Raw genomic sequence first — 24,177 nt, 5'->3', positions numbered from 1 at the left:
CAGAGAGGAATCATTCGATTCGCATAATAAACGTATTAGTTTATTTTGCTTGTGTGGACTCTGGAGCAGGAGCTTGCTCTTCTATCAGATGGGACGGTTTAGTTTGGTTATTGTAGCTGTAGCTGTACGAGCATACCTAAAAAGGATGGTGAATGCGTGGGTTGGGGTTGTTTTTTTTTTATTCTGTGTATTTTAAATATAAATCCTTTTTTGCAGCAGCATTACTTTTGAGCTCATCCAAGCTGCAAAAAAGCTGCTAGCTGCAGTGAAAAATCAATACTTACGAGGACGACGACGGCGATGACGCGCCCGAAAAATGTGAATATTTTTGACATATTTGTCACTTTTTTTTGTTGGTGCTTTAGGTATACTGGATTGGATATGCTGCTTTGGTTTTGTGTAATAATTGTTATGACATTTTGTTGTTGTAGCGAATATTGTATTATTTTTATTGGATTGGGTTTGGACCCAGCTATAAGACTACGATATGCTGCTGCTGCTTTTGCTGACAAAGAGAATGAAACATAGAAAAGCGTAATAATAATTATTCTTACTCTCTCGTGTACATGACTTTGCAGCTGAACACAGACGTTTATTATAGAGAGCTGAGCACTTTAGCACCAACAACAACAACAACAAAATCTATATAAAAATAAAACCAAGCCACATGACGATGACGGCGCGGCGCTGCTGCTGCCGGATCGGATAATGAGATATTTGCGCGACCTTTTTACTCGATTTCCATTTTGATGATGGTTTTCTCCTTTTTCTGGTTTTCTCTATGCACAGCACATTTTGTGTGTTCACTTTAGTTCAGCAGATTTAGAGCTCAATTTTCAAATTGTTTGATTTTTTCTATATAATTCTCAGAATAGAGATACTATATGTAACATAGGTACTTACTATATGAAGTTGAAGATAAAAAGAATGGAAAATAGTTTTAATTCAGTCGACCAGAAAGGGACACACGGTATCAATAATAAGAGTTTTTCAGATACAACTATTGAGGGAATATCAAGTCAATTATTATTGCTTTGCTACCATTGCTGAATGCTGGTATTGTACAGCCGATAACTATCATAGCAAACAGCAGCAGACAACTCTTTTTCTTAATTCTATACACCATTTAGGGTTGTTGGTTAGTTAGGTAGGTACCTTACCTATAACGTCTAGGTATATATAAATTGTTTTTCTTTTTTCTCAACCCCGAGCCCGAATGTGGAATAATAAATGCAACAATCATCATCATGGGTATGATGATGTTAATGTCTATCGATTTTCTTTATATGTAAGCATTAAAAAAAAATAAGAAATAAGTTAAAGCAAATAAAAGAAATCGTGTGTGGCTAAATTTAGCACAACCTTGTATGGGGGCAGCGCAACACAATGCTTAGGATGAAGAGAAAAGGTACTACATATTTCTTTTTATTGTCTATAGCTTGCCATCTAGACATTTGGAAAATTCAAATAATTACGTAAGGAGGTTTTATTTTAAGGAAAAAACAAACTTTATTTTGAGAATATTTTATGCAACGCAGGTAGGAATAACTTTTCTTTTATACCTATGCCTCATAGGCAGACACATACTTTCAAACAAAGTTCGGCTAAAAATAAAACATTCTAAGAAAAATGTCTGCCTTTATAAAAGATCCCAATATTCTATCAATCAACATAGAATATTCTGCATTTGTTAAAAGTTGTATATATCACCATATTTTTTTCAATAAAATTTTACAAAATTCATTTTACTTTAAATCATCTAGAGACTAAATCAATTAGAAAGTCAGTTAACCAGTACCTGCCTATATTTTTGTTTTCATTTAGAGAAGTTATTTAAGCATTGAATAGTTGGGGCTGTAGGGCATAAAATGTACCTCTGAATTCGTTTTTGACGAAATTTGGAAAAGTTTAAACTTAATTTCCTCATAAACTAGAATTTGACCTGTTCAAATGCCCACTTGAGACTAAATTTTTGAAGACAATAAATTCCAAGGCTCTTTTTTGTAATATTCACGATTTACAAAACAAAACATGTGGATATTTTATTAACGGCCAAAATATACATTTGTGACTTGCAAGTTATGATTATGCTTTAGAACATACTCGTAGGAACTTATTGCTCCCAAGTCTTTAATTTTCATTCATTCAAAATTTACAAAAGAAAGTTAAAATTTAACAATGGGGGCAAGTATTGAAAACTTTTATGTAAGGTGTTCTAAAATAGTACTAATTCAGAAAACCAAAAGTTTAATAATCATTCAAACATAAACCAACTTATTTAAAAGAAAGAAATTGTCATTCCAAAGTTAAACTTCGTGAAATAAATTTTTAATACAAATTTTTCACTGACGAAAAGTCATTAATTGATAAAATCAATATTCCAAAACAAAAGCTTTAAACAGATTTTCAGACTTTTCCGTCCAAATAACAGGCCTTTCAGTAATTTCATGACCCCAATGAGTCAGTCACATAAAATTCTGTGTGGAAAGGGTAAAACTCTAATTACCTACCTACAATCCCTTTATATCTACATCAAAAATCGATCAACTTTGTTTCAATTAGTTAATACCAAATTGTACTTAGGCAAATCAAAATGTTTTGGTCATTTGAGCGTGCTTCTAAGCATAAATACTTCAGAATATAAAAATAGATTAGGTTTGCAGTAACAATAGAACACTTCGCTGCATGATGGAAAAACATACGCACATCAAGACCAGTTTGTTAAAATAAAACTTAAATACTTAAGTTCAAAAAAAGAACTTGCATAACCAAATTTTAGCTGAGGAAAAGCAAAAACCCACAATTCGTATGAGTAAGTTAAAATATTTTAGTTTTTCCTGTCAAAAAACAGCTCAAACTGTCAGTTTTGACATATGAACAAAATAAACCAGTTAAAATGACATATAGTTAAAATTTTGTTTACATAAAACTAATTCAAATGTCATAATGAAGTCAAAAACATAAAAAAAGAGTTATTGATCATTTATTAGTTATGTACATTTCATCATGTTGCATAGAAAATCAGAAAGACAATTAATCATAACCTCCAAGCTAATCTGTCAAATTTCACAGTTCGTTTGGTTACGATTTCAGTTATGGTTGTCATGTAAAACAAACAGTTCTATATTCTATTTCAAAACGAGATTATTTCTGAGGGGAACCTGACCTTACCCTCTTTTTCCATCAGTTTCTGTCAAAAAGCAACACTCGACAAAACCATCTCTGACAGGTTCTCACCTTTTTCAAAAAACCAAAATATTCAAGGATCCGTTTTCATAATATACCTAATACTCTCTGTCAATTTCTTTAATTTTATTTTTTGTTTTGTTTTGTTTTTGTTGCCCACTTTATTTGGTTTTTCGGTAACTTTTTCTTTTTTATTTTGTTGTTGTTTTTGTTGTCGTTTCTGTTGTTGTTCTTAATGGTGGTGTTCAGTTCAAGCCTGATGTGATGTCTGGCCTGGCAATCTCTGGCATGCCGGTGCTCTGTGTTTATACCGGCAACGAGCGACGACGGCAACGACGATGACGACGAACGACAACAACAGTAGCGTGTTATGTGTAGTACGATGGTTATCCATAGTCGAACGCCAGACCAGGCCATGCCGATGCCAGACGAAAACGACAACGACACAACACAACAAGTGAATGAATATGAAAGTGGAAGGAATTGATGATAAAGAGAAGTAAAAAGAGTAAAATACAAAAATGAAAATGTTTGTATTTAAACATTTTATACAACATCATGAAAGGTAAGCATATTATACCTACATATATGGGGTGATACTTTTATTATTATTTATTCACAGCTGCAAAGGGACACATGAGTTGAGTTTTGAGTACCTATGGACACCAGACAGTGGTTCAATATTTTCTGCTAAAACAAAACCAGAGGGCCAACGGCCAGGAGGTGGTGCGGTGATTTCAAAAAATGACCTTAGTAAATGGAATCCAGGGGGTGGTAGAAATAAGCTAGACATATAAATGACATTTCATTAGATTTTTGTCATGACATTAAACAAAAAGCCTTATATAGCCAAACTAATTGACAGCTTTTTGATTGAAAGATAGTTTTATGCTTACATCAATAATAAGAACTAATTAGCAATGTCATTATGTAACACAGAAAATCATGACATTTGGAACAAATAAATCAATTGAAAAGAAAACGCATTTAGTAATAAGTAGATAGATAGATACAACAATAAACTATTCAAAATGAAGGAGAAAGAACTAGCAAATATTATAAGGTACATACTTTCAAGTGAGTAAGAATAAGAAGGGAATGTGTTTAAAATGCTAAAAAAATGTACGTATTATATATAATAGGTATAACCCAACGAAACGACGAACAACGCCGCCGTTCGGTTCGAAAAGTAATATGTGTGCTTTGCGACGCGCATACACCAAAATTAATTAATGCGAATGCGATAGATACAAAAAAATAATACAAAAAGAAAAACAACCAAGCAAAGGCGAACGTACCAGAACATTGTTGGAGAATGGAGACCACATTCAGTTTTCAGTTCAGTAAAAGGGGCAGCTGCTGCTGCACGAGGCACAGCACAACCGACAACGCCACAGCCGACGACAACCGACAGCTACAGCAGCGACACAAGAAAATCTGACAGTTGTCCGTCGTTCTGTCTGGCTATGGCTGGCTTTGGTTTTGTTGTGTGTTGTGCTTGTGAATGTGGCGCTTGGCAGGAGAGTAATATTCATAGTTAAAGAGTTTTAGCAAAGAGTGCAAGTGTTATTCTTTTTAGAGCAAGAGAAACCAAAGAGATTTAAAGATTTGTTTTTGTATACACGATGACGACGAGACGACGATATGACGGCGATGAGCGGTGGGGTGAAATTTTTGGCGTGGGATTTCGATGGTAAATGATATGAACTTTCCTACCTACAAACATAAAAAAGATTGAAAAATTGAAAAAAATTTCATATCGATCTCGAAGTTAGATTATTTGCAAAGTTATTTACAAAATTGTCACCCTGTGATTTGGAGTGATTTTATTTCAAACTATAAACTAAACTTCTTCTGTCATCTAATGAACACGTCTTTAAAGAAAAAAACTTCTTTAATATCCTGTCGTTGCGTCGCAACATTCCAATAAGGGGTTGATTTGAACACAGATTTAGGTATTGTTTGCATTTGTACCTAGTACATATATGTGTTTTGTTATATTTTGCCTACCCCTTTTTCTTTTAAAATTAATATATTTTAGAGTTAATATCAATAATATACCAAACAATAGTGTGAAAGAAAATGACAGCAAATAATAATGTTTAGGTTGTATTTAATGACATGTGTCACTGTATGGAAGTTAAGTGTAAAATGGTATACACATTTTTATTTTATTATATTATTTTGCATGTGGATGCTCTTCATCGGTAGGTAGGTACTCTCTTTTTTAATTTAATTCGATATGTAGGTAGGTAGATATAGGTAGAAAAGGTATTTACGTATGATGGATATATAGGTATATCGTGTGCCTACCTATGGTTAGATAGATGGCTATACAAAATCGGGTTGTCGGACTTTTAGCCGTTGCTCGTTTAGCTGAGTTGAGCCATTAAAAGAAACGTCACGCTATATGTAAGCCGATCAACCCGTAGTCGGTAGGTAGGTATGACAAAATAACTTGAAGATGTAAAGTAGGTATAGAAATGGGAGCACGTTTTTTGAACGAAAAGTGCTACTTCAATTTACAGTGAAGAAAAAAAGAGACAAATTAAGGGGTGATGTCGACATAAGCAAAGTGAGAGAAATATTATATACCTATATATATATTTTCTTTTTTAAAAGATAGATAAAGAAATTCGATAATCAAGTCAGATATGTATGTATGTACCTACATATGTATGTATGTAAAAAAAATTATGTATGTTTGTCAGTAGCTAGGCTAGGTACCTACTTTAGTTTTATAGATTTAGTAAGTTGGTAGATAGATAGAAATGTATTTGATAGATGGAAATAGTTTTAATGACTGGAAGTTGGCAGCCTTTTCATGTTTTGCCTTTTAAGAGAATTCAAGTAAATACAAAATATGTAGGTATATACCTATATTAATAGGTATTTACATATATACATTGTTGGTACTTTTTTTGTGTTTAGTTTTCTACCCATGACTATCAACAAAATTTGAAAAAAGTGTTTTGAAAAATGCGGGTATTCCTACCTATCTTATAATTTCTTCGGTATCATAAGGTTTTTCACCTGTCCTAATCGACTGACCTTGAACCAGAATTCAATTGAAAATGGTAGGTATCTACTTACTTACCGCCACTTATGAAGGCAGGTACTATAAATACAGTCAAGTTTGCCTTAGGCTTAAGTACCCACTTTCTGCGGAAGCAATCTAAAGAATCAAATAAATTATATTATATTAGCGAGAGGATATTGTTTAACTTAAAACAATACCTATCTTAACTTTTAGAATTAGGATTTGAAACAACCTGACATTTTATTAGTACCTACCTAAGCAATTTTCTTACCAGAAACATACAAATTGATTTTAATTAAGAATGGTGCATCTGAACATAGCCAAACAATGACAGATTGGGAAAAAAAGATTGTAACCAAACCATCATCCGGGGAACAGACTTTTGATTCATTATGGTTATAATGTACAATGTCATCGTTCCAAATTGTTGAGATTCTTTAGAATCATTTAGCCCAAAAACTGGTTAAGCTTTGCTTGATACATTTTTTAAAACTTATCAGGTAAATTATGTATCTTTTAAATATTTAAGTTTCTTAATAAACAGGGTGGAAAGGAGAGGAACGTTCAAATTTATCTTTGCTTGTTTGTAAACAAACTTTTCACTTGTGAAAGTTTAATAATCTAATTCCAAAACCTTTCAAAAAAAAACCTTTCACTTTAATAATCTAATTCCAAATATCAAAAACGTTGAACTCTAAAGTCATAGCATTTAGCAAACTATTACTAAGAGTTCAAGTATGTGTATTTTAATTTTGACTTTATTAAAATATTAAGAATTTAAAGTTGAATAATACATTTCTTCATTAAGAAGTTAGTTCAAGTATCTTTTCTAGCTTTGAAGGTAGGCCACTATGAGCAGCGACACAAACTGACATTATCTGAATTACTTAACTAGTCATTTCAAAAACATTCTAAGGTACCTTACCTATATAATTTTGCCAATATACATATTTTAGGTTTATATATAGGACATAAACCGAAAAACCTTAAGTATAATAAGTCATATGTTTGGCGGTAAAATCCAGCATCAAATTGACTCAAAACATAACAGAAATATCAAACAAATCCCATACTAACTACCAGGAGAACCGCCACCATCACTATCGCTGCCTACCGCCGCCGCACCCTTTGCAACACTCCACATTGCTCTTAAGACAACAACAACAACAACAACAATAACAACAGACTCTTGGAAATATATATTTATTTTTTTTTCGATTTTATATCGAAATCGAAGTTGAACATTTTTGAATTTGATTTAACATAGAGAGGAGGTAAAACAAAGATTAACAACTCTCTAACCAGAAAAAGAGGGCAAAGCCGACACGATACGGGGTGAAGATGACAATGATGGTTAGGTACGAAGACGAGGGAAAAACTATATATTTGAAAAGCAAAAAAATAAAGAGAAAATGGAGATGAAGAAATTCAGAAATAAAAGCAGCATGCATGGAACATTGGATACTGGAGAATTGGATTACAATTGCAATGCAGAGGCAGACAACGGTGCTGAAAGCGCATACACGATGAGCTTCTTCATCTTCCATATGAGAATTATTGTGCCTGTGCACTGTGCAATGCACCCCAGTTTAGTTTTGTTGCCGTGCATGTAAACGACGACGAAGATGACGATGACGCCAAAAAAGAAATATAGATGGATATAGAAAATTAAAAATGTATATTAGACGACATGATTACAATGAATGTAGGTACATGAAGAAGACGAACAACAAAAACAACAACACCCATTATTATGGCACATGAACGGTGATTGTGCAAAGAAGAAGAAATATCTCGAAAGTATCTTTATTTTAACCTCCTCTTGTCGATGTCGTTGTCTTGTGTGTTTCTCTTTAGTTTAGAGATGGAAGTGGAAGTAAAAAACTAAGTGCTCGCTAGGTATGCTAGCTGGCTTACTGTAGTACAGATACACATAGGTAGATCCATTTGTATCTCTTAATATTTTTGTATTTATTATAATTTTCCTTAATAAAATCCCAAAGAATCACCAAACACACGTCCCACCATCCCACCTCCTCACTCCTTTACCCCAGACCCCTATAATCATTCGATGCAATGTAAACTAAAAACCAAACGAAGAGTAAGTAGCGAGTAACGTAACGAGAAGTTTTGAAAAAAAAAATGCAATTAAACAAATACACGTACTTAAGTATAAGTTCGAGATTTAGAAAATGAAAAATAATTCGCAGCAGCAGCAGGCTAGCAGCAATCGCGCACAGAAATGAAATACTTTGCGTTGCGATTATAAATGTGAAGGGGTAAACGAGATAGACTCTAGTTGAGCGACGCGACGAAGAGAGAGAATGAAAGATAGTGAGTGTGTACAAGCTAAGCTAAGCAGCACAGCACAGCGCCAACAAAAAGTAGCGAGGAATAATAAAAATAAAAAAAAGTTCGTTAACCTCATTCCGCTATTAAATCTATAGTGTTACTTGCAACTTTTCCACCTACCTACCTACCTACATTTTGTTTTATTATATTTATTATTAAATGTTCTTTGATGTTTTTTTTTGTTTGCATTTATTGCATAAATATAAAATAGGTATGATTAAAAAACATATCTGAATGTTTCCAATAAGAACATACATAGATGGTTTGTACCTAGATACATTTCCATTTCCATTAGTTAATAATTGTTCATTACGATTACATTCGAACCACAAACATTATAAATGCTTTAATCAAAATGTACAGTCCATCCAACTGATGACTAATGACATTTCTTCAGTCTTTAGTTAGGTAAGTAAATATATTCGCCATTTAAAATGAAATGTATATTTTTATATGTTTGATGATGAAATTTGTATGTAGGCACTTTTGGGTGTTTGAGATACAAAAATGTATCTGTTAGGTCAATGTAGAGAGCAATAAAAACCAGCTATAGTTTATATTTTATTTTTTCTTTATTTTACGAGTTTTTATTCGTTGTTGTTGTTATTTTTGTTTTTATCTGCTTATGGTTAAATGTGGATATGTACATCATGCAAGCATTTGCTCGTATACATAATGTGAACGAACAAGGGTTAACCAACTACAGAAAGTATGCAGAGTACATAATATACAATATGTATATGTAAGAACTGTAATCACAATTAGACAGGCTTTTAATATTATTTTCTTCTTTATTTTGTTTTTGTTTTTATTGCTGAAAACTAAAACTGACGACAATATGCGATAGAAATAATGTTCGTACCTACTTAACAATAGTTTTTTTTTGTTGGTGGTGTTGTTGTTTTGTGTTTAGAAAATTATGAATATGTATTTGTTAAAGTTTTATAAACACATCAACAACATGCTTATTGGTAATTATATATCGGTGAAAGCTTTTGGCATGTCACAATTAGAGATCGTTAAAGGTTATAATCAAGTTAAACGTATTAGAAAAAATAAACTACGCTACGCTTTTTTGTGATTTAAGTAAAGTTTTTATTGCGTTTATAATCCCATAAGATCGAATTTTTGTTTGCATTAAAATTGCTTATCTTATATTTTTAAATAATCGTATTTTATTGTATATGTGGATGTTCCATGTCTATTTTGTATATGAAAAAGAATATTTTAGATATTGACTTTACATATTTGAATGATTTTTGTCTGATATGATTGAACATTAGAATGTCTTATCCAGATCGTGCTGCAACATAGTCTACATAGATTTAGAAAATTCACCGGTATCAACTTCATCATAAGAATCCTTTTGAATGGTATTTTATTTATACCTTCTTAGGTATTTATTGAACGCCTAAGTACATAGAACATACGAATCTTTCTGAAAGTACATAATATGCTAAAAAACAATGAACCTATGATAACGATCAGCAACTACTGGTGAAATGTTAGTTGTTATTATATATCCAATGGAACTCTACGCTGATACTTTCTTATTATTCTAAGTCATCTGCTGATTTGGGCTTTAACCAAGTTTTAGAATTTGAAACGGCTTACCCAGAGATTTAAACAATTGAAAGTCATATTCACTTGCCTAATACATTTTTATCGATGCTTAATTCTAAATATCCAAAATAATGATTTGTTATATTTGGTCTATGAGGATAAGAACAATTCCGAAAATCTATTAAGAATATGCAACTTATATAAATAAGTGTTAATAGTTATTGCCTCTAACAGATATGATCTTATCGCAAGCATATACTTTATTAATAAAAACAAATTTGCAATGCAAAAATATTACTTCTTCTTTACTTCTTTGAGTTTTCCTGACAACACAGTAAACGTGTTGATATCGAAAACTACACAACCTACAAAGAATGTACAAAATCAAGAAAACACAAGTGAATATTTTTTATATGCGATTTTGTTTTAGAACTAAACCATATGTAATTTACTATGGGCATCATACAATTTACATAGCAATTAAGAAAAACGGTTTTAAAACAAATATTTATAAAATAATTTAGGTAGACATGAATTGCTTTGCAGAAAATTAAATCACTTGTGAAACGTTGTTTTGTCTTGCAATTTTGTGTTTCTTTCGTGTAAAGGTGTTAAGAACCCACGAACAAGTTTTGTATGTCAACATTTAAAATTGTATCTCTTGTAACGTTAAACATCTGTTGACATGCAGATGGATAGTACATGATTTCTAATATAAACAAATACAATTTACTATTAATTAACAACACCATATCTTATCAGTCTAAAACCAAAGCATTTCAGCATAATGTAGGGATCAATTAAGAAAATAAGCATTTTTAATAAGCCCACAAAACCGCGAGTTTTCATGGTTGATCTTGTGACTTTATATCATGGTTGTTTTTTGTTTAATTGCAATGGATTTATAAAGGGTGATTTTTTAGCTATTATCTTTTTGGCAACACTGGTTTAAACAATTAACGCAAGTTTCGTGTTTTGTTTCACTGTCAAACATCTTCAGTTTGGTCTATGATTTAACCATGAATCGTCTCACAAACGAACAACGCTTGCAAATTATTGAATTTTATTATCAAAATGCGTGCTCTGTTAACAAAGTTCATCGCTCACTTCTTTCATTTTATGGTCAGTTACTTTAATATGTTCAGGGTACGTAAATAAGCAGAAATGTGGATTTTTGAGTGAATATCGGACAGAGGCATTGCAAGAGCTACCAATGCATCCAGAAAAAGTCTCAGTATGGTGCGGTTTATGGGCTGGTGGCATCATTGAACCGTAACGTAGCTTTGAATTCTGAGCGTTACCGTGAGATGATATCCAAATTTTTCAATTCAATTCAATTCAATTTCTTTATTGTAAACAATACACTAAGACAATGTCTTTTATAGTATTTGTACTTTGGTTGAACAATTAAAGTGCTGTTTGATTCTATATACAATAAGATAATACTTAGGCTGCTAAAATTCCGTTGTTTTTCTGTGGAATATACACTCATATGTATGTAAGAAGTTTATCCTTTACACATTCCTTCGAAATAAGGAAAAGCAGTGTTTACGTTGTTACCACAAAAGGGAACAATTTATCATAGAACCAATTTCTTAAAAAATGCATTCGTGACAACTTTGTTTACAGAAATGACCCAGTTATCTGACTCCTGGTTCGTGCGACTTCAAGCACCTCGAATGCTTCCTAGAAGGATATTTTAACGCATCGGTTTATGCCGATAATTTAAATCCTAAATCATTACAACTCAATATGTAAGCCATCATTGACTAAATACGGACAGATTTATTGGAAAAAATAGTGAACAATTGCAAAATCATATTTGAAAAATTAATACACAGAAATTATCTGCCATGATATAATAACAGAAAATTATTCCAATAGTGTTTCTATATATCACAGCTTGCTATAATTTAATAGTGTTTAAAATTTGTTCAATTTTTTGTGTAGTTTAGGGATTTAAATGATCGTTTTGTTTAAAATGCAATTAATGTTGCCAAAGATACGTTTGGTTTTTGGCAACATTTTCATGGATAATTAATTTATTTACCAGACTTTCTTTTACTGTTTTGTGTGAGTTCGATGTTTATATAATTTAACATTTAATTATAGAACGGATCAACAAAATCAATTTGAAAACGAGACAAGAATAAAAATCACAGACTTATATTTACTTTATCACTCCATTGTAGATAACCTGAAGCTCTTAAAAAACAACCCTATATAAAGAAATAGTTAAAGTAGGTACATATCTAGTTTGTATATTTAAACCTATAATTTGTTCAATAAGTAGGCACTTTGTTATTATTTTTAAATTAGATTTATTTTGTAAACTTTAGAATTGCATCTTATTATTCAAAAACAGATTTATAGTAACATCAGCTACACCAGATATAACTAGTTAGGTAGGTTCGTAGGTAGGTACCTACCATAAGGTAGTCTTATGAAATTTGAGTACCTATAGGTCCTACCTATAACTGACAAAGGAATAACAGTATTGAATTTTAAAAATAAGTCACAAGGGTTATTGTGCAGTATGTACATTATGTATTAAGAAGGCAAATATTATAATATACTAGCTATGTATCATTAATTTAAAAGGTATAGGACAATTTATTTTTGTACATAAGTTGTGGCATAAGATATGCTAATTTAAATAATGAACGAAATAAGAGTTTACATTACAAAAACAATATCAAGTAGAAAAAAGAATTCAAGAATAAGTAATACAAAATACAACAATTGAAGAAGAGAGTCAATATCTATGTTCATCCAAACATACTTATATGTAATTATTATACATCAGATTGAGAGATTCAGCTGAGAACTAGTAGGTATAGTGCAAACTGAAATATTAAAAAAAAAAAAGACAAAAATTCGAATAAAATGTGGAATCGGTGGAAAAGCATGTTTTATATTCAATTCAATTCCAACGACAAGTACAGAACACAACGGTGTATAGTAGTTTACCTCTATACTCATGAACTTTTTATTATACAAATTCATAGATATACATTATATTATATATATACGTATGTATTTTTGTATAGCTAGATAGGTAGAGCGTAGAGGTATTCATACTCATTGATTGTAGAAAGAGAACAGCATCATATCCATAGAGCCAGCCGCAGCAGCAGCAAGCATCCACCAAACAACCAAACCAAAGAAGAAAAAGTATAAAAAAGAGTGAATTGAATATAAAAGGTAGGTAGAGCTCCGTTCCGTCGTCGTTCGTCGTCATCATCATCATAGCCGCCGTTGTACCTCTCTACTATATCTGCTAGTGGTGCTCTTGCTGCTGGTCTCTGATGGTATGGTATGGATGGGATTGGGATTGGGATATTGTGGATTGGTAGATAGGTAGTGTGGTGTTTTTTTCTTCTTGCGTGTTCTTTATAACCTCACCCTTAACAACCTACTCCCCCGTTCCCGTTTTTTGTTTGTTTGGTTGTGAGATTGTGACGACATAAGAAAAAAAAAAAGAGACGAAGGCGACACCACAAGCTACAAGCATACGATTGCGATTCAAGTTGAATTGAACAACGAACGACTACCTATGTATATTATATCCAAACCAAACCAATATGAAGATGATAATGCTGATGATGACGATGATGATGAAATTACAAAAATCATTTACTGCCTATCCATTGTTGTAGAAAATTCATTTTTTCATTTTTCTCTTACTCTCTCGCTATCTCTTTCAAATCTCTAATGCATTAATTTAAGTTTTGTCTAGATTTTTGATTAAAATATGCTTTCAAACCAATAATTTTAATTATTTCTCAATTTATCTACAAATCTACAACACATCTATATTTTATTTTGTTGTGAAATAACAATTCTTTCCTAAATTGTAAATTCTTAAATTATCCATAATGGATAATAATTTGCTTCTAAGTTTTCAAAAGTTAGATAATTTAGTACCTATGCAATAAGTTTGGGTAGTACCTATAAAACAGGACATAGACCTTAAATAGAATTTTTACACACAAGTACCTACCTCATACCCAATGTGATTTAATTAAAATTGACTTCAATCAATAATAATTTCAAATGCAAATTAAACAAATAACATAATTTAAATGAACACATATAAAATAATTTGTATGCAAATGACAATTAGTTTCAATTTTCCATTTGCCTGAGGATAAAAATTAAGAATTTAAATATGTACAAAGGTACCTACTAAAAATAAATATAACTCTTCAATAAACAAATTATTGTGTACATACCTTAAACATTTTAATGGCAGGTGCAGCAATAAAATCCAAAAAATCGATGGTGTGGCGCTGAATGCAATGCATAGTGTGGGTCAAATTGCCCAACGCCTGAATTTGAATTGAATGCAATTCGCGAACGAATCAATCTACCAGCAGATTGAATTATATATATAACTTGTGTATCTTTTTCAAATGTTTTGACATGAATTTTTCTTCGATTATTATTTAACACAAAAGAGAAAAACAGAAATATTGTGGCTTGTGGATTCTTTTTTTATTGTTGAAGGCGAAAAAGTCCTTTTATTTTTGCATATATACGAAAATGTCAATATGCCTTGGAAAAGATGTCCTTTTTGTCTTCTCATTCTTCATTATATTGTAAATCGAAAGAGATACATACAACTTACACATGCATTATCATAATTAGGTACATGTTTTCTTTTTCTTGCTTTTTTTCATTTTTCTTGTTCATTTTGAACTCAACTTTCTGGCTGGATAAAAAAAGCATAGGCGTACGTAAGAACAAGAGAAGATTGTAGGGAAATTGGCAGAAAGCAATTAATTTAATTGTGTGTAAGGCAGCAGCGGCCTTTTCGATTCTTAGTGGTCGTCATCGTCGCTTTAGTCGTCGTCCCCGTCACTGCCCGCAGCGGTATTTCATTCTTTTATACAAATTTTATTTGAAAAAAAAGCATTTATAATCCAAAAACACAGCAATTATACGAAAAATTACAAAAAAAGGGAAACCGAAAAAAATATAGGTAATAAGAAAGGAAGAAATGAAAAGAATACAAATACAAAAAAGGCTAAATTGACGGTGACCGGAAAGACAACACCGCTAAAGAGTTTACCACCATCTTTTCTTCATTTCGTCGTCTTCGTGTGGTGTTACAAAAACTCTCTTCTTGTCATCATCATCATCGTCGTCGTACTTCGTAGATCGTACTCAACAAATTCACCAATTCAATCCCAAAATCCAACACTTGATTTGAAATTCTTCTTTCCGATTCCAATACCCATAATTTTTCTCTTTCTTCCTTTTTTCTTCTTCTGCTATATTCTGCCTTCTTCTACATTCTACTTTGCCGTGCTGCAACACACAATTGCACTAATTTATTAAAATTTTTCATAATTTCCACTTTTTTTTTATTTCTCCGTCATCTCGTCTTTTTATCATTCATATTTCATTTTTGTTTTTCGCCTTTTTTATTTTAAATTTTATTGTAATTTCAATTAATTAAACACCGAAAGAACAACCAAAGCACAGAAAACAATCAGTAGAAGAGAGAAAATCAAATCAAAAAAAGAATTAAAAATCCAGCCCAATTGTCTGCTTCTCTTTCTCACTTCTCACATTTTATAATTTAGCTCGCCGTCGTAATTTCCACCATCTTTTTGCAAAGTCTTCACTCTTCAGCTTCAGACAAAACCAAAAAGAATTTTTATTCGAAATTTTTAAATTTTTTCTTCATCTATTTTAATTAACAAAAATATTCACACTTTTTTTTACATTTTCTTTTCTAATGACATTTCTCTCCAACCAAAATGAAAATCCAAAAATTTATTAAGCTTTAATCCAGACATCACACTTTTTCTCATTTTTTCTTCTTCTACCGAAAAAAGACAAGAGAAAAGAAGAAGAATTTTTCATACAAAAATTCTTTCAATTTTTCGGAAAAGATTTTATGCAATAAATACACGAATTTGATAACATTTTTTTAACACAATCTATTGTGGTTTGATTTATGAATTGGTTTTCAGTAAATTTTTGAATTAATTAGAAGTTTTGATTACCGAAATTTGAAATTTTATTTAGACACTCAACAAAAACGTACGCACCACATCAAAGACCTCCATTTTGTTTTTGAGAATGATATTTTATGTAAAAGGGAGCAAAAACCGAGAAAGATGGGAGAAATAAAAATTCTACAAGAAGTTTTTTTCGTTCTTCTTGTTCGTTGGGTAATGTATGGTAGAGTGGTGGATGGAGCGAGATAGTATGATTGTTTTTAAATTCGCCGCATTTTCTTCAATGGCGGCAGTGGTTGTCATAGAATGCAGCGCTGTGTTTTAAACTGACTTCTCGATAGGGAAACTAATAAAGGTGGTGCTTATATCATCGGTTTTTCGTGATGCTGTTTTAGACACTAAGACCTAGGTTACATTAAAATCAATTTATTTATTTTAAAACCAAAAGGGGGTTTTAAACGGTAGAATATAAGTTTTAATACTTTTGCAGTGATATATGTATAAGACATTGATTTAAAGGAATTAAAATTAAATCAACGTAAAATGGAGACATGTGTGGACTAAAAGGACAAGTTGAAACATTTTTATGTTGTTGAGAGGAAGACAGTTCAAGCATTTTAAAATATATTATAAAAAATATCCATTAAAAAATCCAGTAGGTATACATTCATGCAGAACCGGTTCAGTTTGACACATTTATTAAGGTTCTTTGAATCCCCAAATTTTTATTAATGCAATTAATTTTGACAAGTTTAATAACAAAATGAATGCAAATAAGAAATAAGCCAAATTAGGTCGAAGGAGTTATACTAAAGGAGATACTTTTGGTCAAAATTTTGAAATTAATTGATTTTTCCTTTTCGAAAGATTCTCAAGGTTTAATATTTTAAAAATGTCCTCAACTTCAAATCCTAAACCTTTTTTTTTTAAACCACTATCAAAAGTTCTTTAATTTAATTGAAATTTTGAATATTTTTGTTATATCGGAAGGCAGTTCATAATCGAAGGATTTATTTTCGATACTTACTTATTTTTTTTTTAATCAAGGAGAAACAGAAATTAATAAATTTTAATATCTTTTCATCAAAAACCAGAAAATATAGTAAAAAAACTAAATTTATTTGATTCCTTTTAGATGATCGGCGGAAAAGTTACAGAGATCACCGTGAAAGCGAATTACGTCGAGGACTCAACATTAGATATGCCATTTTGTGTTGGTGAATTAAGGAATATGTTGAGAAACGCTAAGCCGAATAAGGCGCCAGGAGAAGATAGGATTCCATATGAGTTCATAATAAATGCTAACGATACTTTTTTGGAACAACTCGCAACGACATACAGCAAAATATTAGAAGAATGTAGGGTAGAGAAAACTTTCAATAAATCTGTGATTTTTCCAATTTTCAAAAAGGGGGGCACATATGATCTAAGCAATTACAAAGGAATTTCGTTCATGAATTGTATAGCAAAAATCATGATGGAAGTCCTTAATGAAAGGTTTTATAATTGGGTGGAACAAAATGATATACTAACAGAATATCAGGATGGCTTTACAAAGAAATATTCTACATTGGATAACATCTATAATTTTGCGTCTATTGTACACATTAAGCTGGCTGAATAAAAGAAAGTCTATGGAGAATTGGAATCTCGAAGTGAATCTCTCAAAATCGGAAATTATGGTCTTCCGAAATGGTGACGGAGAAGAAATTCTTATAGTACCTCAGTACAGATATCTTGATGTTCTGCTCACTCCAAAGATGAACTTTTTTAAGCATGTAGAGAATAGAAATGCAACATCAAAGAACAGTATTAACGCGACATGGCATTGTTTTTTGAGTAAGTAGAATATCAACCTCAGCTCAAAATGAAAACTCTTTTTGGCAGTATGTATAGCTATTCAAACTTATATTACACAAGTCTGGGGTTTTGGAACTTTTGATGAAGCGGATAAGATGCAACGATATTTTCTGAAAAGAGTTTTAAAGTTACCATCATGCACTCTAAACTATGCATTACCGGTTGAAACCGCAGCTGAAGACGGGCACTACTACACACTGGACTTACACCTTAGATATGAACAAAAGACTATATTTGAATACAGTGACACGAAACTACCTAAGCAACTTCAAAATCCTCTTAGCAAAACAACTTTTTTGGGTTGTCAATAACTCACAAATTCTTGATCAACTGAAATCGCATGCAAATCAAGAAGCAGAGCAGAGAGCGAGAAGGAGCAGCACACGAATTTTTAAGATGTTGGATTATTCAAAAGGACCGCAGTATATAACTGTTGTGTATGCAATTAAGTCTATTTATTAATTCTTTATTTATTACAAAGGAATGCTTTTAAAGAACTCTTTTACAAAAGATGCGTTTATTAATATATCTTATAAAATTCTAGATACATCCAAGAGATGATTTAAGATAGCTATATATCAGAAAGAGAAAGATGGATGGTTAAAGTCTAATACACATTACAAGACAAATACAGATCTTTCATTAAGGCAAATACACAATATTTCTTCCCACCCTTCGTGGCTAAGGTGAGAATAAGACCCGAGGCTTCCGAGGTCTGGTGGATCTTCGTGGAGCTGCTGGTGGTGTTATTAATTGACTTCCAGGTCCAGGTGAATGCGTCTCCTGTGGAGTAAGTGACTGCTGCTTAGGTACTACAACAGCAGTACTAGTTTCACTCAGTGGCTGTTGATGTGGTGTAGGCGTTTGTGGTGGTCTTATGTATTGACTAGAGCGATCGTTGACTGGAACATCTATATGCTCTGCATATTGCGATCCATGAGTTTTATCTTGATTATTTGAATAATTATCTTTATGACCTTTGATCTGGTCGATATGGCGTTTAAACCGTTTGCCAAGGTACGTGATTTCATAATGAAGGTCTCCCAAACGGTTTCTGATAACTCCTGGAACCCATTTGTCCATACGAGGGTTGTTTGATAAGAAAAAGACCGATTGCCCTGGTTGCAGAATGCGGAAGGTTGGGCTGAATTGCGAGTTTTGTTTTTCAGTTACTTTTGTAAATATATCATCAGGTCTGAGAAGATCTAGACTAGTCCGGAGTGAACGACCCAAAAATAGCTGCGATGGTGATTGGCCTGTGGTGGTATGAGGTGCTTTTCTATATTGCCGAAGGAATTTGTTAAGGTTTAGCTGAAGTGAGGTCTTAGTAGTTTCCATGGTTCTTAGTGCATTTTTTACTGTTTGTACGCTCCGCTCGGCTTGTCCATTCGTTGATGGATGGTACGGTGCTGTCAGCTTATGATATTTTACGCCAACTGTCTGTAGATACGTTTTAAATTCAGCTGACGTAAAATTTGTGCCATTATCAGACACCACTATTACTGGGACACCATATGCAGCAAATAATTCATCGAGAATAGATATAGTAGCACCAGTTGTCATCGAGTTAGTTGTTTTAACTTCAAGCCACTTGCTATACGCATCAGATACTATGAGTAACATCATTCCAGCGACGGGTCCCGCGTAGTCTATATGGACTCGTTCCCACGGTCCTTTTGGATACTCCCAATGGTGTTCTCGAAACTGGGGGGGTAAGTGTGCATTTTTAGTACAGTTGCTACAATTCCTTGCCATACGTTCGATATCTGCGTCAATTCCCGGCCAAAAAACAAATGATCGTGCCAAACCTTTCATCTTCACCATTCCCAAATGCGCTAAGTGAAGATCTGCAAGAACTTTTTCACGTAAAGTTGATGGAATTACCACTCTGTGTTCAAAGACAAGGCAATTTGCAGCTAACCTATAGCTAGACTCAGGCGATTTGAAACCCGATCGGACTAGACATTGACCTGATTCGAGTATGGAACACATTTTGCCCAAATGTAGATCTTTTCTAGTTTCTTGAGCAATTCGTTTTGCATTGAGTGGCAGTTGATGAATTTGATGAACTAAGAAATTATCGAATGGGTCATATTCTGTTTCAGAATCAAAAACTTGTTGCGATTGGGTAATTTTATTGACATCTGTTTCTAAAGAAGCTCGTGAGAAGTAATCAGCATTCGCGTTTTCTTTGGTTGTTTTGAATTTGACATCATAATTGAAGTTGGTCAGGAACTCAGCATAATTTGCCATTCTGCTGATACAGAGAACAGGTAAAGATTTTTCTGGGTGCAGAATTTGAGACAATGGCTTGTGGTCGGTGATGAGGGTCCAATGGCGAGCGTATAAATACATGAAAAACTTTTGTACAGCCCAGACAATAGCTAAGGCCTCCTTATCGATCTGAGGGTATCGCTGTTCTGTTGCGCTCATGGTGCGGCTCGCATATGCTATTGGCCTTTCCTGTCCATTACTTAAGACATGTGAAAGGACGGCTCCAAGTCCAGTTTTACTCGCATCAGTGGCTAATAGAAGCGGAAGTGACGGGTCATAAGGCATAAGGACTTGTGGCGATATTAAAATACTTTTGATGTTCATATATGCTTCGTGTGCTTCTTGTGTCCACTTAAACGATTCAGACCGCAGCATGTTTCTCAATGGTCGATCTCTCGTCGAAAGATCTGGAATAAAAGAACTATAATAAGTTGCCTTACCCAAAAATAGTTGCAGTTCTTCGAAGGTGGAAGGTTTTGGTGCTTTTTTCACTGCTTCTGTGTGTTTGTCTGATTTTTGAATCCCATTAGCATCGATTTTATGTCCCAGAAATTCTACGCATGATGTCGCAAACACACATTTCTCTCGATTCAAATGAAGTCCATGTTCTCTTACTCTCTCCAAGACCAGATTGACAACTTCTAGCATTTCATCAAAATTTTTGGCATGAATAAGGATGTCGTCGAAGAAGATTCTTACATTTCGAATGCCTTGAAACACCATTTCGATTCGCCGCTGCCAAATTGCCGGAATGTTTGCAGCTCCGTATACAGCACGAGTTGGCCGAATTAATCCATGGGTAGTGGTGTTCAATGTCATGGCATGGCTGAACTCCTCGTCAATGGGTAAATGTGAATAGGCATCTGTGACGTCCAAGTGGCAGAATACTCTTGCATCTTTCATTTGATTAAATATATCCTCAACTTTTGGAATTGGATGTTCATCAATGATTATTCGTGGATTAAGTGTTGGCTTGTAATTCCCAGTAATACGAATACGTCCATTTTTCTTGGATACTATATGTGTTGTTGATGCCCATTCCGAGTATTCCACTTTTTTATAGAATCCTGAGGAAATTTTCGAGTCGATCTCTTTGGCATAAGCATCCCGCAATGCCAAAGGAATTTCCCTTGCTCTCATAAAAACTGGTGACACGTCAGGCTTAAAATGAAGTGAAGCAGGAGGTCCCTTTAGTTTGCCAGCTATGTTACTGAACACCTCTTCGTATTGGTTGAGAAGGGAGTTCATTTGATTTCGTTGTTCCTCTGACAGATTAGGAGTTGTTGATGTGAGAGAGTTGACGTGACCTGAAGTTTCAAAGAACTTAGAAAAATTTATTTCACTGGCGAATTGAGCGATCCATTCCCTTCCAAAGAGAGTGTCAAAGTGGCCTTCTACCACATAGAGATTTAACCTACGAACTTTTCTGCCAACAGTTACATTAACTGGAATACGTCCGATGCAATTAAGTCGATGGCGGGTGTAACTTGCGAACTGTCTGTCTGACTTTATCAACGAAAACTGGGGTTTAATAGTGCGAAGAATCTGTGCACTAATGATGGCACATGGTGAACCAGTATCTAGCTCCATCACGAGGTCACGGCCATCAATTTTCACTTCGATTTTTAGGGTGTCTGATGTGGAAGTAGGCTTTATGGAGTTGACCAGGTTTATATTTTTGAGACATTGTACTATTTCATCTGAATCACTCGGCTGTTCCTCGTTGACCTCGACAATTTGTGCGGTTTTCGATCGGCACCTTCTTGCAATATGACCCTTTTTGCCACAAGCATGGCACTCCGCTTCTCGAAATTTGCATTGATTCCTAAAATGTCTACCTCCACACCCATTACAAGTTTGATTTGGGTGTTGTCCTTGTTTAAATGGTTGTAATGCTTCTTTTTGGCCGCGCTTGAACCGTGGGGGGGCATATCCCAGTTTGTGTGTGGCTTCGCCTGCCGGTGTTATTTCTGATTTCACCTCAACTGCTGTGTTGCGACTTGCTTCAATTGATTGTGCGGCTTCATATGCAATAGCAAATGTGTCGGGCTGTTTGATTATTATAGCGTTGCACATCTCACGACAAGAAAGTCCATGCAGAAATTGTTCTATCAACATCCTGTCCAAAAAATTACCATAATCACAATTCACAGCGCCTTGCCTCAGACGAAGCGTAAAGTTGGCAACTGATTCATCAGCTTGCTGAACAATATGTCTGAATTTGATGCTTTCAGCATATTTGTTCTTTGTCGTGTCAAAATGATTTACAAGGGTTGTTTTTATTTGTTCGTATGAAAGGACTTCTGGATTCTGTGGACTTGAAAGCGTTTTAAGGGCATTGTTCAGCTCTGTTCCCATATGAACACGTGCATATTGCGGATAATCGGTTGCTGGGATCTTGCTGAGTTGGAGTGCCCATTCGAATCGCCTAAAATAATCTCCGACTGATTCAGATTCAGATGATTTATACTCACCAATAGAAAATGTTGGTAATTTTGGAGAAGGTTGGTGTGAGGTTGTGCCGTTTCTCGTGGCAGTAGATATCGCCGCCTGTGTGGCATCCACAACTGCTTTTTTGATTGCTTCCGAGAAGACTGATGTAAGCGATTGCAGGGTTTCTTCTGAAAATGACATATTTGTTTATCTCAATTCCACTTATGACACCACTGTTGTGTATGCAATTAAGTCTATTTATTAATTCTTTATTTATTACAAAGGAATGCTTTTAAAGAACTCTTTTACAAAAGATGCGTTTATTAATATATCTTATAAAATTCTAGATACATCCAAGAGATGATTTAAGATAGCTATATATCAGAAAGAGAAAGATGGATGGTTAAAGTCTAATACACATTACAAGACAAATACAGATCTTTCATTAAGGCAAATACACAATAATAACATATAACATGGAGCCTTTTTTATAATAGTGTACTTATGTTTAAAATTATTTGTATCTTTCCACTTACCCGACAGTAGACTCTTTACTCACTGTCGTAAGTTTTTTTTAAATTTTTCAACATAACTTTCTTTCAAGTTAAACTAAAAAATGTATACAAATTTAAAGTTGAAAATAAAAACCATTTTACTTCAACTACAATAAACAAATTATGAAATATAATAAAAAATAGATCCTTATATAAAAACAAAAGCAGTTGAAAAAAAACCCTTTACTACTACTACAATAAACAAATTATGAAATATAATAAAAAATAGATCCTTATATAAAAACAAAAGCAGTTGAAAACCAACCTTTAATCGTTTTCCAAAACAAATGACAAAACACGCCACTTTTTGGCTGCTAGCTATTTGTAGCCCCTTGTAACCAATTTTTGACATAAAGTTTGATTAAGACAATGAGCAGGTTCAGACAACATAAGGCACTTCATTTGCATTCCTTAAACGTACATTTTAACCAAGTCAACTTGTAGTTTTTCAAGTGTCATAAACTCCAAACGCAGTTTACTTCTCTAACTTCTTACTTCAGTGAACCGTACAAAAACTACCAAAAACATTATTGTCTACAAAACAATCCTCAGGCAAACTACAAGTTCATCCCAATTTGCATTTCCTATTGTAAGGAAATATTGCTTATTTCTTTTCCAATTTGACGAGACACCCTTTTACACAAAACATTAAATGAAATTGTGCGAAAAATAAATAAATCGTAGAGGAATAAAGTCCAACCTTCCGTTAATGGAAAAAAACATGATCGATTGTCATTCTTTCATAAGTTGACTTGGCTTGATAGTTAGGGAGATTTTTCTTAGAAAGTCCCCTGTGTCGCCTGAACATGCCCAATTTCTTGGAAACTTGTCAATGTGTTTTGCAAGATTATGAACTCTAAGTCGAGATTTGGACGTTAATCAATTATTTTTTTTTTAACATCTCTTAATTAACTTGCATTTTGTAAATTATTCCATAAGTCTA

The 24,177-nt window shown here is 33.2% G+C and overlaps 2 protein-coding genes across 17 annotated transcripts in view; both read right to left on the bottom strand.

The window, feature by feature from the left end:
• The window catches only part of LOC129949370 (uncharacterized), a 52,009-nt gene extending 35,729 nt beyond the window's left edge, over positions 1 to 16,280 (bottom strand). For 13 of the 16 annotated variants that reach the window (XM_056060774.1, XM_056060781.1, XM_056060780.1 and 10 more), the window contains exon 1: positions 16,159 to 16,264. The gene's annotated coding sequence lies outside the window, so the exon portion shown is untranslated. Of the gene's footprint in view, positions 1 to 4,484; positions 4,583 to 14,376; positions 16,135 to 16,158 lie in introns of those variants that run through there. The other 3 variants (XM_056060777.1, XM_056060775.1, XM_056060776.1) reach the window with 3 other exon arrangements.
• A 2,374-nt stretch (positions 16,281 to 18,654) lies between these two features.
• LOC129950770 (uncharacterized protein K02A2.6-like) lies at positions 18,655 to 22,881 on the bottom strand. The gene has a single exon (XM_056062689.1). The coding sequence runs from the start codon at positions 22,879 to 22,881 to the stop codon at positions 18,655 to 18,657; it is 4,227 nt and encodes a 1,408-aa protein (XP_055918664.1).
• Positions 22,882 to 24,177: the final 1,296 nt, after the last annotated feature.

Source organism: Eupeodes corollae, chromosome 3 (genome assembly GCF_945859685.1).
Source record: "Eupeodes corollae chromosome 3, idEupCoro1.1, whole genome shotgun sequence".
NCBI classification, from domain to species: Eukaryota; Metazoa; Arthropoda; class Insecta; order Diptera; family Syrphidae; genus Eupeodes; species Eupeodes corollae.
Note: the sequence above shows the minus strand (reverse complement) of the source record. Positions and strands in the feature narration are given on the sequence as shown.